Raw genomic sequence first — 14,024 nt, forward strand, 5'->3', positions numbered from 1 at the left:
GATCAAGTGATTATGATTAAGGATGGATCACCTGTCTCATTCATACAACTGAGAGTGGTATCAAGAACATCTTTAAAATGCTCCTCATATTTGAAAGGAGAATGTGGCACTCTTCTACCAGTACAAGAAGTCTTGAATCACAAGGGGGGAGAGACATTTACATATGGATGTGACTCTTGCATCGCTCCTCATCCAGCTGTATCAAATGTGGCATTGCCTTCATCAGAATATTTCTGAAAATAGGGCAATTGCCAGCAGTATCCTATCTTAACAAAATACTAATCATTCTAGTCCAATGATTTGCAATGTTTACTGTGCATCTTTATTGCAGGTTCAACATCGATATGCAAACTCCGCAAAACATTGCGATGTGCAGGGCAGAGGGTACTTTCCATAGCACCACATATTAATATTTCTTCTGATTCCATTCACATATGGAATGCAGGAAAAATGGTTGTTTAAATGCTTCTGTACGTGCTGTAATTAGTCTAATCCTGTCTTTGCAGTCTCTATGGAAACAGATGTAGTAAGCTGTAATATATCACTAGATTCCTCACTTAAAGCTGGTTCTTCAAATTTTGTAAGTGCTCTTTCATGGAATAATTTGTGTCTATCTTCAGCTGTCTGTCAGGTCAGGTTTTCCATCATTTCTGTGACAGTCTCTCATGGGTCAAAACAAAGCTGTGATCATTTGTATACATTCAGCGTCCCTCTTAGTTCCCTTTAATATGGATCCCATACACTTGAGAAATATTCCAAGATGGGACACACAACCATTTTGTATACATTCTCCATTGTAGACTAATTGAATTTAGTCAGTATCCTACAAATAAACCAAAGTCTGTGGCCCGGTTCATCTATGACTGAGCTTGTGTGATCATTCCATTCCAAGTTGTTGTTGTTGTTGTTGTTGTTGTTGTTGTCGGTTGGTTGGTTGTTGTTGCTATGGTTGTGGTCTTGCATCTGAAGACTGGTTTGATGCCACTCTTTGTGCTGTTCTATCCTGTACAAGAATTTTCATTTCTCCATAATTACTACAACCTACATTCATTTGAACCTACTTACTGTAGTCAAAACTTTTGTTTCCCAATTACATATCCCCAAAAATGCTTGACTGATCACAATAGCAACTTATTAATATTGTGTTCATAAGTATACTATGTTTTTGTTTATGTTTTCTTTTGTGAATTGAAGAATTTTATAAACATTTAATGCAAATTGTTGCACCATGTCTTTCAAGATCGTACTGCATATTTGATCAACTTTTTTCAAAATAAATAACTGCACCATCAGCAAAAGTTTGAGAGTACTATTTTTATTGTCCACCAGGACACTAATATACAATCTGAACGGGAAGGTCCTCACATTGTTCCCTGGAACACACTGGAAGTTGCTCTGCGTCTGTCAATGACTCTGGTCAGCAGAAAGAACCAATTACAAGTTTGTGCCTAGCCTTGATACTGAGTCTTGCCTGGATAATCTCATTTGTAGCTTTTATTCATAGCTCGAACATATTTGAGTTTCTTGTGTTTTGTAATAGGTACACAACCACTAATTCCCATTAGCCTGTCCTTTGAAATTCAAGTTCCTAAGTTATCTTATTGCTAAAGCACCTCTCTCGCTAGGTGCATTGCCCAAGTGGAAGACAGTGTGTTTCCTTTCTCGAGTGGTCTTTCTTGTATTTGCTCATGTAGTTGGCCGAGAAGACTTGGCAGTTTTATTTGACCCTTTATGAGTTAATAAATAAGAAGAATCCCTTTTACATTTCAGAAAACTCTAGCTATAGTGTTTTCAGCAGATTAAATTAACCTTTCTTTTTTACTTTTTTACATACATTTAATTCTTCATGTAAAATTTGCCATAATCTTTCCTCTACTATACCTACAGTGTCAGATATTTTATAATTGCTAAGCATTTAATACCATATTGTGCTTTTTCTAGATGATTTCATCTGTGGTGGCTCTTTTGGGATATCCTTCAACTGAATTGATTCAGTCAGTGGTAATGGTCACAAGAAAATTATTGTGGGTATGTTGATTTCATGTGAGGCCTGTGTTGTGAAAAATAGAGTGAATGATTTCAGTCACACGACAATATTTGCCAAATGGATTACTTTCTCAGAAATATATTACTGTCATCAGCTGTGGATTATGCTCCAAATTCACTTGACCAATTGCTTCATATTTCCCAAAGCCAAAATCCCTCTCTACGGGCAAAATTTCTCATATTTTTGTGAACCACATGGGAATGTGTTGTTAGAACAATTTAAACATAATTTATATTCAAAATTTTCAGGTACACTGGTATCACACTATGGGAAATCTGTCTGCCGCCTCCTGTTATAGAAATGAGTTACAATCCCCAACAGCAGAGTAATGTCATTGAAGAGATAAAAAAATTAGCCCTTAAGGGTTATGATGTTTACAGTAGCATATTAGAGCATCTTTGCTCACTGGCAGTTGATGCAGATGGTAAGGATTTGTGCCAAATTATTTTGGCACTTTATCTTGTTCTGTATTGGCTTTCTATGCTCCACTATTTTGTGGAGACTAATTTTGTATTTTGTTTCTAACTATCTTCTTGTAAATTAAATTACGTTGCTTGCCTTGTGAAATCCAGTAGACTATTAACCTTCATGGAACTTGATATTGTCACACAATTTAATTGATTCAAATATCTCATTAAAATTGTCAAGATTGCTTTAAATCCATACATACAGGGTGTACATAAGGTCTGGGAACACGTTCAGTTATTTATTGTACAAGAACCAAACATTGTACAGATATCATACATGTGTCATTTTGAAGAGAAACCCTGAAAGTTTTTTTTTTTTTTTTTGCGCCATGTATATCACCACAATGTAGTTTGATATTTTGCCGATAGTCAGTGCTAGTTGCAAACACGGCGATTTCAGGTGCGGATTGAGCATTCTGTGTGTTGGAGTTCATGAAATGGCCTCCCCAATCACCAGATCTCACTCCGTGTGATTTTTTTCTGTGGGGACACATTAAAAATCTGGTGTATGTACCGCCTCTACCACGAGATGTAGCAGAGCTCCAGGAGAGAATACGGGAAGCGACTGCGACAGTCGATGATGCCATGTTGGGATGGGTATGGCAAGAATTCGATTACCGTATTGATGTCTGCAGGGTCACTCATTGTTCGCATATTGAATGTTTGTAAAAATGTATGACATCTGTTCATTGTTTAGTTCTTGTGCAATAAATAATTGAAAGTGTTCCCGGACTTTATGTACACCCTGTATTATAAAAATAGATATATGTATGTGTGTATGTTCCACATCCTCTAAACCGCTGGAACAATTTCAACCAATTTGGTACATATAACCATTATTGTCACTCAACAGTTCCTGTTGGGATAAGAACCACAGGAGATATGATGTCATAAACACTGAGATGCATGAAAAACTGTCACATTGTGTGTGACATATAAATTTGTTACTTCTTCGCTGCTTATTCTGTTCACAACACATTTTGCAAACAGTATCCACATATCTCACAGTACATACCTAAGAAATCATATTGTATGACACATAGACCAGGATATATGATGCCATAAAAACTGAGATGTGTGAAAAACTGCCGGATCATCATGACATTTAAATTTATTACTTCTTCAGCACTAACTCTATTTGCAAAATGTTTTGCAGATAGTATCTACATATGTCGCTGAATGTACATACACAAATATACCATTTTACAACTCATAGTTCAAGAGACATGATATCCTAAACACTGAGATGCATGAAAAAATGTGCCATGCATGAAAGTTTAATACAGTTACTCTGTGCTACTAAGACACTCCTGCAGTTGTGTCAACTTTAGGAAATCCCTGACACCAGGCAGTGCTTTTGACAAAATTTAATTGTGAAACGCAGATAGTTGTAGGCAAAAACGATAGCCGTCTGTAGGGCCATGAAGAAGCATTGCCGTAGAGACATTTACAAAATTGCATTGCAGACATGCAGAGCAGCTGCTCCCATCATACAGAAACTGTTGTATTATTTAAAAGGTGTTTTCACAAATACTTGGAAATAATTTTTTTTATTTACACTACAAACACAGTTCATTTTTTGTTTTTGTTTCTAACAGAAAATTGGCAAAATGAACATCCGAACAATGCCAAGTTTGTCAGCTAGTATAATGATTAAACTGATCAGTTTCAGTTGCTAAGCAGTCATTATCAGAAATGAATCTGTCTTGTTAGAAGGTAATGTGTCGCAGCCATGGTGTGTACACCTCTGTCACATAATACAAAACCCATTAACTTTATCATTATTTTTAGTGCGACAGATACAGTTTTACTAATTTTTTTTTTTGTTTGACAATCATAACTAGAGAAACAAATTCAAACAGTGGAAATTCAGCATGGAATAATAACAATATCATGGAAAGGACAGGTTGTTACTCACCATACAGCAGAGGTGTTGAGTTACAGATAGGCACAACAAAAAGGCAGTGAAACACATTAGCTTGCGGTCAAAAAGACCATCATCAGATTTAGATAGTGTACACACACACACACACACACACACACATGGAGACACATAGAGACTGGGGTCGTGCGTGTGTGTGTGTGTGTGTGTGTGTGTGTGTGTGTGTGTGTGTGTGTGTGTTACTTGTCTGATTCCAGTGAAGGCCTTTTTGACCAAAAGCTAATGTATTTGACAATCTTTTTGTTGTGCCATTGCTGTGTGGTGAGTAACAGTCTATCCTTTTCACCATAATGTCATTAACTAGAGGAACCATTTTTTGTTTGATCTATCATATATGATCTGAAAACTACTTTTAAGAACTTGATGGGGTTTGACAGGGTGGAAACCCGTTCACTCATTTTGTATTTGGCACATACAGAATTTAAGTAACAGTGTTGAAGAATGGAAGAAGCATTATGCTGTCCATGGAATGCTGTGTTAGGTATAAATACGCATCTGACTGGCAACTATTTTTGATAAAATTATTTAATTTACGAATGATTTTATCAATAATTGATTGATTTCATTGTTATATTAGCCCATGTGGGAACTATTTTTGTTTGTTGTATGGGAGGCAGCCAGGAATAAACTGGTTCTTATTGTCTATACATTTGATTATTTGGTTATAAATTTCATGTTATGAGGTAGCAGATGAGAATTAATAGTTAGAGGCATATCTATGTACATTTCACTGTATCATTTATTGTATTTTTTCCAGTTAGTGCTTTGAAACAAATATTGATGAAAGAGCAGGCTTTGTATAAATCAAGAATTGAAGAAATTCAGCTGAAACTGACATCACCTACTCTTGAGGCAAAGAAGTTGGCAGGAAAAATGGCCGAACAAGGTAAGTTAGGTCATCATATTTAAATTGTTGTCCAGTTGCATCTTTCATCATAGTCCAAACAGAGTATATATCATTTTTTAATGGTAGTATTGAATTTATAGGTGAGTGGTAACTAAGAGTTGCAATCGTTTGCCATTTATAGAAGATATACCTTCAGTTATGGATGTTTGTTTGAGAATTCAAAGAATTTGACAACAATATTGTGAATGATTGAGTGATTTATTGACAACAATGTTGTCAATGATTTATTTGTTTATTTATTGTTCCATCTCTAATCATCACCCATGCCGTTGATGTCATCTTTGTACAAACATAATAAAGTTACACATTTTGAACATAAGAAAAGAATATACCGTACAACCCCACTTTTTCGTTCCTGGAATTAACATCCCGTCAAATTTCCTATGTTCATAATGTTAGTTTGTACCCAATTTTGCGTAAACATATTTATAATTTTCCCGCGATTTACGCATTATGAAAAAATATTCATCGAGAAAAAAAACGCTGGCATGGTGGTGGCCATCCAGTAGTGTTTACAAATATTACATGGTTAAGTTTCTTGACACCAGGGCACACTACTCAGCAGATTTGAACCGGTAATTTTGTAAAAGTTAGAACAATTCGTGCTGTATCTCCCACAGCCGCCAAACACTACTTTGTATGGTGGCTGATGGGAGTAACTAGGTTGGTTTGAATAAAGATATCATGACCATTCACAACCAATTCCAAACAATCTACTGCGCAAATGAAGTTTCATGATTATTGTGATCATTGTGAAACCTTTGTCAAACCATATTTAGTGTGTTTCGGCATTTGGCCTCGTGCAGTGCTAGTTAATACCGTCATCCACTTTGCGTTGCTCAAATGTTTTTCGTTTAAATGCAACACCAGTTACACTTTTTGTCTGAGCAAAACATGTTTTGAGAATTTATTCTCGTTATCAGATGCAGTATTTTCATATTATTTTTTGTGATGTTAAACAAACAGTGTGAGTGATAGTTTGCGTGTGTGTGGTTTTCTACATAAATGAGGAGGCACAGTACCTGATAACCCCGAAAAGATGACTACAGTGCATGAGAGGCAGAATAACACATATTCAAACACCACACAAAATACTTATGTACATATTTGCACTTGACAACTAGAAAAAATTCTCAAAACACATAATTAAGAATGAAAAAATATGTAATTAGTGCAGTATTTCATTATTTAAATAGGGTAAAGAATGACAGCTGCAGGCTTTCCAAAAACATCACTTATGATGTTTGAAATTAAGTCAAACATTCCTACTTCCCAGACAGTTATCAATTCCAGTTAAATCAGCTTTTATATTAGATAATAAACATTTATTAGATAATTAAAAAAGTCTCTGACAAGTCTTTTGGTGCCTGCTATGTACGTATTTCATACATAAAGTGTGAAAATGCAAGGGGGGGGGGGGGGGGCATTATCTGCATATAATATGGACTTAAATGGTATCGCATCAGGTAAATGATTTACATAAATTATGAAAAGCAGAGGTCCAAGCATGGAACTTTGTGAGACTCCTCATTGGACACTCAGTATGTCTGATTATTTGTTAAAATGTGAATTTTACTTTCTCTCGCTTAAATAAAATATAATGAGAATTACTAACTTGCCTTTAAAACTATAAAAGTAAATCTTTTTAACATAATTCTGCAGCTGATAGAATCAATAGCTCTACTTAGGTCTTTGGGTGTGGCATTTACAGAAAGTTTGGATTCGAATGCCACAGAATTCAAGAAACTGATATTTTCCATTGCTATCACTGTTGATAGGCCAGTTCTGAACCCACACTTTGAATCACTAAAACTGTTGTCAGCAGATGGTTGTTTATGGATTTGGAGTTGCATGCAGTATTCTACTAAATTCAATAGAAATTGCTCGATAGTTACTAGGGCATGACTTACCTCGTTTTTTTTTGTAGTGGTGTGACCAGTGTCATTTTTTAACTTGCTGAGAAAAAAACATTGGTAAGTATTCCTTTTACAAGTAAACAGATTGGGATGTTATGTGTCTCCTTTTAAAAAAAAATACTGTATTACATAAACCATAAATGGCTTCTGCTTTTGAGTTGCTTAATTTTGCAATGGATTTCATGGTATCACGTAACTGGCCATCTTTCCATTCGGATTTAGAAGATATATGTTCAAAATGTCGTAGAAAAAGACAGCATGCTTTGGATGTTTTTCACATTTGTAATTTGACTCAGTTGCTATAGGAGTACTTACACCTCAAGCATTAAGAAAATGGGCACTGAATTAGTGTGGTGTGATATTAACATTATAGTAATCACTTTCATAATCCTTGCTTCTCCTCAGTTCAATCTTTACAACATTTCAAACAGCTTTACACCCCCCTGCGAGTTCGGGGGTAAGAATAGGCCCGTGGTATTCCTGCCTGTCGTAAGAGGCGACTAAAAGGAGTCTCAACTGTTTCGGCCTTTAATGTGATGGTCCCCTGAGGGGTTTGACCACTCTATTTCCAAATTTTTCCGTTAGTGCCTACCATTTGGGGAAGGACACCTTACGTGGTGCATCTTAAATCCATCTTGCCCTAAGATCTGGCACACCTAATATTTTCATGGAGTTGGACTTACATCGAGCTTCCGGCCACATCCGCTGCAGTGTGTTCGGATAGCATCCCTTCCCTCCATTGTGCACTTCCATCTTTGCCCTCATGATGTACATGGATATTTCGACACCCGACATCCAGCACAGTAGCCAGTCCGTTGTGGTGGGGTCGTCATGTACCCTCTTGGTGGTAGCCCCCTGACTACACAGAGATCGCACTGCTGATGCCTGAGCTGCTACCTCTCCACATATGCCGAGGAGTAGATGCCTATCCCTTTGGGGCATCAGGACTCCCGGCAAAGGCCATCCTGCCAGGTGGTCTTTGCTGCGGCTGGGTGGTGCCCGTGGGGAGAGCCCCTGGTCGGAGTGGGTGGCATCAGGGCGGATGACCCGCAATGAAGCGTGGTACATCATCTCTCGCTGGTGGGCCTCCACCAGCAGTCTCTAGGCGATCGAGGTCTAACCTCAATGGAAAGAAATTTGATCAGAGATCATTTCCCTCCCTGGCCACTCCATGGGAGGAACATTTGTCCAAAGAAGGCAGTGGAGATTATTCACCCCGGTACCTCATGTGTACGCGAGTAGATGGGGAATCATTTATGTCGACCAAGCCCCAGTTTTTTGTGGAGCATTTAGAGGACAAGTTCGGGGAGGTGGAGGGCTTGTCCAAAATGCGCTCTGGGTCAGTTCTCATCAAAACAGCATCCTCTGCCCAGTCACGGAGGTTGCTCACTTGGGACAGGTTGGGGGATATTTCCGTCCCCATCACTCCCCATAAGAGTTTAAACATGGTCCAGGGTATTATATTCCACAGGGATCTTCTTCTGCAGTCCGATGATGAACTACGCGCCAATCTAGAACGACGAGGTGTTCACTTCGTCCGACGCGTCCATCGGGGTCCGAGGGATAATCAGGTAGCCACCGGTGCCTTCATCTTGGCCTTTGAAGGTGATGTTTTACCCGAAAAGGTCAAGGTGATGGTTTACCGTTGTGATGTGAAGCCATATATCCCTCCTCCGATGCGGTGTTTTAAATGCTGGAAGTTCGGGCACATGTCATCTCGCTGTACTTCCGGCATCACATGTCGAGATTGTGGACGTCCTTCGCATCCCAATACTCCATGTGCTCCGACTCCCATCTGTGTTAACTGCGGAGAACACCATTCCCCCTGCTCGCCGGACTGTAGGATATTCCAGAAGGAACGAAAGATAATGGAATATAAGACACTGGACCGCCTGACCTACACCGAGGCTAAACGGAAGTATGAGCGGCTCCATCCTGTGGCAATGATGTCGACCTACGCCGCTGCTGCCACAACGGTTCTCCCATCGTCACTTATCGTTGACTCTAAGATCTGTCAGAATCCACCGGCCCCCTTGGTTGTGGGGGTCACTTCACTCCCTGTTGCTCCTGCTCCATCTTCTTCAGGAGCAACACCCCCCCAACCATTGGGGACATCAGTTCCCCCTTCCCAGCCGGAGAAGAGTAAGACTTCTTCGGCTACGCTCGCCAGGAAGGGGTCACTTGGTGACCTGCCTTCGCAAGTTCCGACCTGTGGAAAAGCGGACACCCGCAAGCGGCTGAAACAACCACCAGTCCCTGGTTGTAGGGCCTCACGGTCGTCGTCCGTCCCTGAGACTGACCCAGTGAAGCCCTCCAAGCCTGAACCACCGAAGGCACAGTGAGAGAAACAGAAGAAGAAGAAAGTACCCAAGGCTAATGACATTGTGGTGGCACCCATCCCACCGCTTCCTACAAGCACTGCGTCTGAGGACAAGTTGGAGATTCTGGCGTCCGCTGAGGACCTCGATCTCGCCGGTACCTCAAACGCCACGGAAAGCACTAGCACAGGTGCTCATTCGGAGGCAGCAGGTGACCCAGCGGCGTAATATGCCTTCCCAGTCCCGTCACGCCTTTCTCAGACATGGACAATACCATCCTCCAGTGGAACTGCAGTGGTTTCTTCCACCATCTAGCTGAGCTCCACCAACTTATCAGCCTTCACCCTTTCTTCTGCATTGCACTTCAGGAAACTTGGTTTCCAGCAATGCGAACCCCCGCTCTCCATGGCTATCGGGGTTATAATAAGAACCAGGCAGCTTATGAAAGGGTGTCTGGTGGCGTCTGCATATATGTCCTTAACTCTCTTCAAAGCGAGTCTGTCCCTCTACATACAGCTTTAGAGGCTGTCGCTGTTCGGGTGTGGACGCCACAGGCTGTTACTGTCTGCAGTCTTTACCTTCCACCGGATGGTGATGTCGCGCAGCATGTCCTGGCTGCGCTGATAGCCCAATTGCCGCCACCTTTCTTGTTACTGGTCGACTTTAACACCCATAACCCTCTGTGGGGTGGGTCAGTGGCAACAGGTGGAGGCGCCACCGTTGAGCATTTATTGGCGCAGCTCAATCTCTCGATTGTAAATGATGGTGCCTCCACACACTTCAGTGTGGCGCATGGCACATACTCCGCCATTGACCTATCGATCTGTAGCCCTAGCCTCTTACCGTCTGTCCAATGGAGTGTGCATGATGACCTGTGTGGTAGTGACCACTTTCCGATAGTTCTGTCACTGCCACGGCATCACTCTTCTGGGCACCCCAGCAGATGGGCTATGAATAAGGCTGACTGGGACTTGTTCTCCTCCATTGCCACTATTGAGCCTCTCTCTAGTGACGACATTGATGCGGTGGTTTACTCAGTCACCACCAGCCTTGTTACTGCCACAGAATCTGCCATTCCCAGTTCTTCTGGGTCCCCTCGGTGGCGGACTGTGCCTTGGTGGTTGCATGAGATCGCTGAGGCGATTAAAGATCGCCAGCGGGCGCTACAGTCTCACAAGCGACATCCCTGCATTGAACACCTCATCACCTTCAAACGGCTGCGTGCGCGGGCCCGCCGCCTTATCCACCAAAGCAAGCAGGAGTGCTGGGAGTGGTATGTGTCCGCCATTGGCCTCCATGTCTCTCCATCGCAGGTCTGGGCCAAGATTCGACGCCTCTATGGCTATCGGACCCCTGTCAGCGTCCCTGCGCTCTCACTGAATGGAGCAGTTTGTACAGACTCCGACGAAATTGCCAACAGCTTGGCAGAGCATTTTGCTCTTAGTTCCGCTTCTTCCAATTACCCACTGGCCTTCCGCTCCATTAAAGAGCGGATGGAACATCGGAGCCTTTCTTTTCGCACCCACCATTCTGAATCCTACAATGCTCCATTCAGTGAGTGGGAATTTCACAGCGCCCTTGCCGCTTGCCCTGATACCGCTCCTGGGCCAGATCGCATTCACTGTCAGATGCTGAAACACCTTTCAGTGGACTGCAAGCGACGCCTCCTCGACCTTTACAACCGTCTCTGGGTCGAGGGTGAGTTTCCGTTGCAATTGCGGGAAAGCATTGTCATCCCCATTTTGAAACCGGGCAAGAGACCTTTGGAGGTGGACAGCTACCGCCCCATTAGCCTCACCAACGTTCTTTGCAAGCTTCTCGAACGGATGGTGAGCCGGCGCTTGAATTGGGTACTGGAGTCTCGGGGCCTTCTGGCTCTGTCTCAGGGTGGGTTCCATAAAGGCTGCTCCGCCACCAACAATCTGGTGAGTCTGGAGTCGGCCATCCGTACTGCCTTTGCCCACCGTCAGCACCTGGTCGCTGTCTTTTTCGACATGCGGAAGGCGTACGATACGACATGGCATCATCACATACTTTCTACGCTTCATGGATGGGGTCTTCGGGGCCCTCAGCCGATCTTTATCCGAAATTTTCTGTCGTATCGTATCTTCCGCATGCAAGTCACGGCCTCTCATAGTTCCTCCCGAGTCCAGGAGAACGGGGTACCACAGGGATCTGTCCTCAGTGTCTACCTGTTTTTAATCACAATAAACGGGCTCGCTGCAGCGGTGGGAAATTCTGTCTCAGCTTCCCTGTATGCTGACGACTTCTGCCTTTACTACAGCTCTACTGGCATTGCAGCTGTTGAACGTCAGCTACAGGGCGCTATCCGCAAGGCGCAGTCTTGGGCTGTAGCGCATGGTTTTCAGTTTTCGGCTGCCAAGACCCGCGTTATGCATTTCTGCCGGCGCCGAACGGTCCATCCTGAGCCGCGGCTTCATCTTGCCGACGAACTCCTTGCTGTGGTGGAGACACACAGGTTTTTGGGTGTAGTTTTTGATGCACGGCTGACTTGGCTGCTTCATATTCGGCAGCTTAAACAGGCATGTTGGCGGCATCTAAATGCTCAGAGATGCTTGAGCCATTCCCGCTGGGGCGCCGACCGATCTACCCTGTTACGGCTCTACCAGGCATTAATCCAGTCCCGTCTGGATTATGGGAGCCTGGCTTATGGCTCAGCATCCCCATCTTCATTACAGGTGCTGGACCCAATCCTCCACAGCGGGATACGCCTTGCCACTGGTGCTTTCCGTACCAGCCCTGTGGACAGCATACTAGTGGAGGCAGGTGTCCCTCCACTGCGGTTACGGCGCCAACGTTTGCTGGCCGCTTATGCTGTCCATGTTTTCAGCTTGCCCGGGCATCCTAACTATCGGCTACTATTCCCAGAGTCGCACGTCCATCTTCCAGAACGTCGACCCAGGGCTGGCAGTACGATCGCGGTCCGAGTCCAAGAGCTTCTCTCCGGGCTTGGGGCCTTACTTCTTCCACCTCCTTTCAGGGCACCTCTGCGTATACCCCCATGGTGTGTGCCTCGCCCTCGCCTTCAGCTGGAATTGGCACAGGGCCCAAAGGACTCAGTCCCTCCGGAGGCCTTCCGCCACCGCTTTCTTTCCCTCCTTGCAATGTATCAGGGCTCTGGCATTGCGTACACTGACGGCTCGATGGTTGCTGGTCGAGTCGGTTATGCGCTTACTCTAGGGGACCATTCCGAACAACGTTCATTGCCGGCTGGCTGCAGCGTTTACACTGGTGAGCTGGTCGCAATCTTTCATGCCCTAGAGTATATCCGCTCCTGCTCAGGTGAGTTCTTCGTGATCTGTAGCGATTCCCTGAGCAGTTTACGAGCTCTCGACCAGTGTTTCCCTCGTTCTCGTCTGGTGATGGCCATCCAGGAGTCCCTGCATACTCTTGCCCATTGCGGCCACTCTGTGGTCTTTGTGTGGACCCCCGGTCATGTCGGTATCCCAGGCAATGAATATGTTGACCGCCTGGCGAAAGAGGCCATCAGTAAACAATCTATGGACATTGGCCTCCCAGAGACTGATTTGCGAGCAGTCCTCCGCCGAAAAGTTTTTGTGCTTTGGGAGCTGAATGACGCAATCGGATCACGCCCAATAAACTCCGTGCCATTAAGGAGACGACGACTGTGTGGCGAGCCAACCGCAGGGACTCAGTCATCCTTTGTCGGCTCCGCATTGGCCACTCTTGGCTGACACACAGTTACTTACTGCGTCGGGAGGACCCTCCTCTGTGTCGCTGCAGGGCGGCTTTGACAGTGGCCCACATTTTGTTGGCCTGCCCCCTTTTAGCTGTGGTCAGGCAGACATTTGCGCTGCCTGATACGCTCCCTGCCCTTTTAACTGATGACCCTGCTATGGCTGGCTTAGTTTTACGTTTTATTCAGGCAGGGGGTTTTTATCATTTAATTTGAGTGTTTATGTTTTATTTTATTGTTTTGTGTTGATTCTGGCCTTTGGCCTACGGTTTTAAACTGAGTTTTTAATGTGTTCTCGGTGGTTGGCTTTTCCTTTTTTATTCTATGGTCGGCCAACCACCGCCACACTCCGTGTGATTTTAATTTGTTATGTCTGTTCTTTGTCTGAGTTTTTCTTGTCCTGTGTTGTCTGTTGTCTCTATTAACCCTTTTTCTTACTCTGTGTGGTAGTTTTTAAGTTTTGGAACAAGGGACCGATGACCGTTGCAGTCTGGTGTCTTTAATCCCACAAACCAACCAAACAGCTTTACATTTGTTGTGAGAGTTATTAACATAATTGTCATTTTCCTCATACTTTGCTAACCTGATTTCTAATCTATATTTATGCTTTAACTTGATGTGACTAGCTTTGTTTGCTTTATAATTTTTATATGTATTATAATAAATCATAACTAATCTTCTAAGTCTCTACAGTTGAACCACTTAGGCA

General features: G+C 43.3%; 1 protein-coding gene across 2 annotated transcripts in view; it reads left to right on the forward strand.

The window, feature by feature from the left end:
• The window catches only part of LOC126251546 (1-phosphatidylinositol 3-phosphate 5-kinase), a 437,758-nt gene that overhangs the window by 231,662 nt on the left and 192,072 nt on the right, over positions 1–14,024 (forward strand). For both annotated transcript variants that reach the window (XM_049952056.1, XM_049952057.1), the window contains 2 exons: positions 2,296–2,471; positions 5,214–5,342. In XM_049952056.1, the coding sequence (XP_049808013.1) occupies positions 2,296–2,471; positions 5,214–5,342 (305 nt within the window). The remainder of the gene's footprint in view (positions 1–2,295; positions 2,472–5,213; positions 5,343–14,024) is intronic.

This window comes from Schistocerca nitens, chromosome 4, assembly GCF_023898315.1.
Source record: "Schistocerca nitens isolate TAMUIC-IGC-003100 chromosome 4, iqSchNite1.1, whole genome shotgun sequence".
Lineage (NCBI taxonomy): Eukaryota > Metazoa > Arthropoda > Insecta > Orthoptera > Acrididae > Schistocerca > Schistocerca nitens.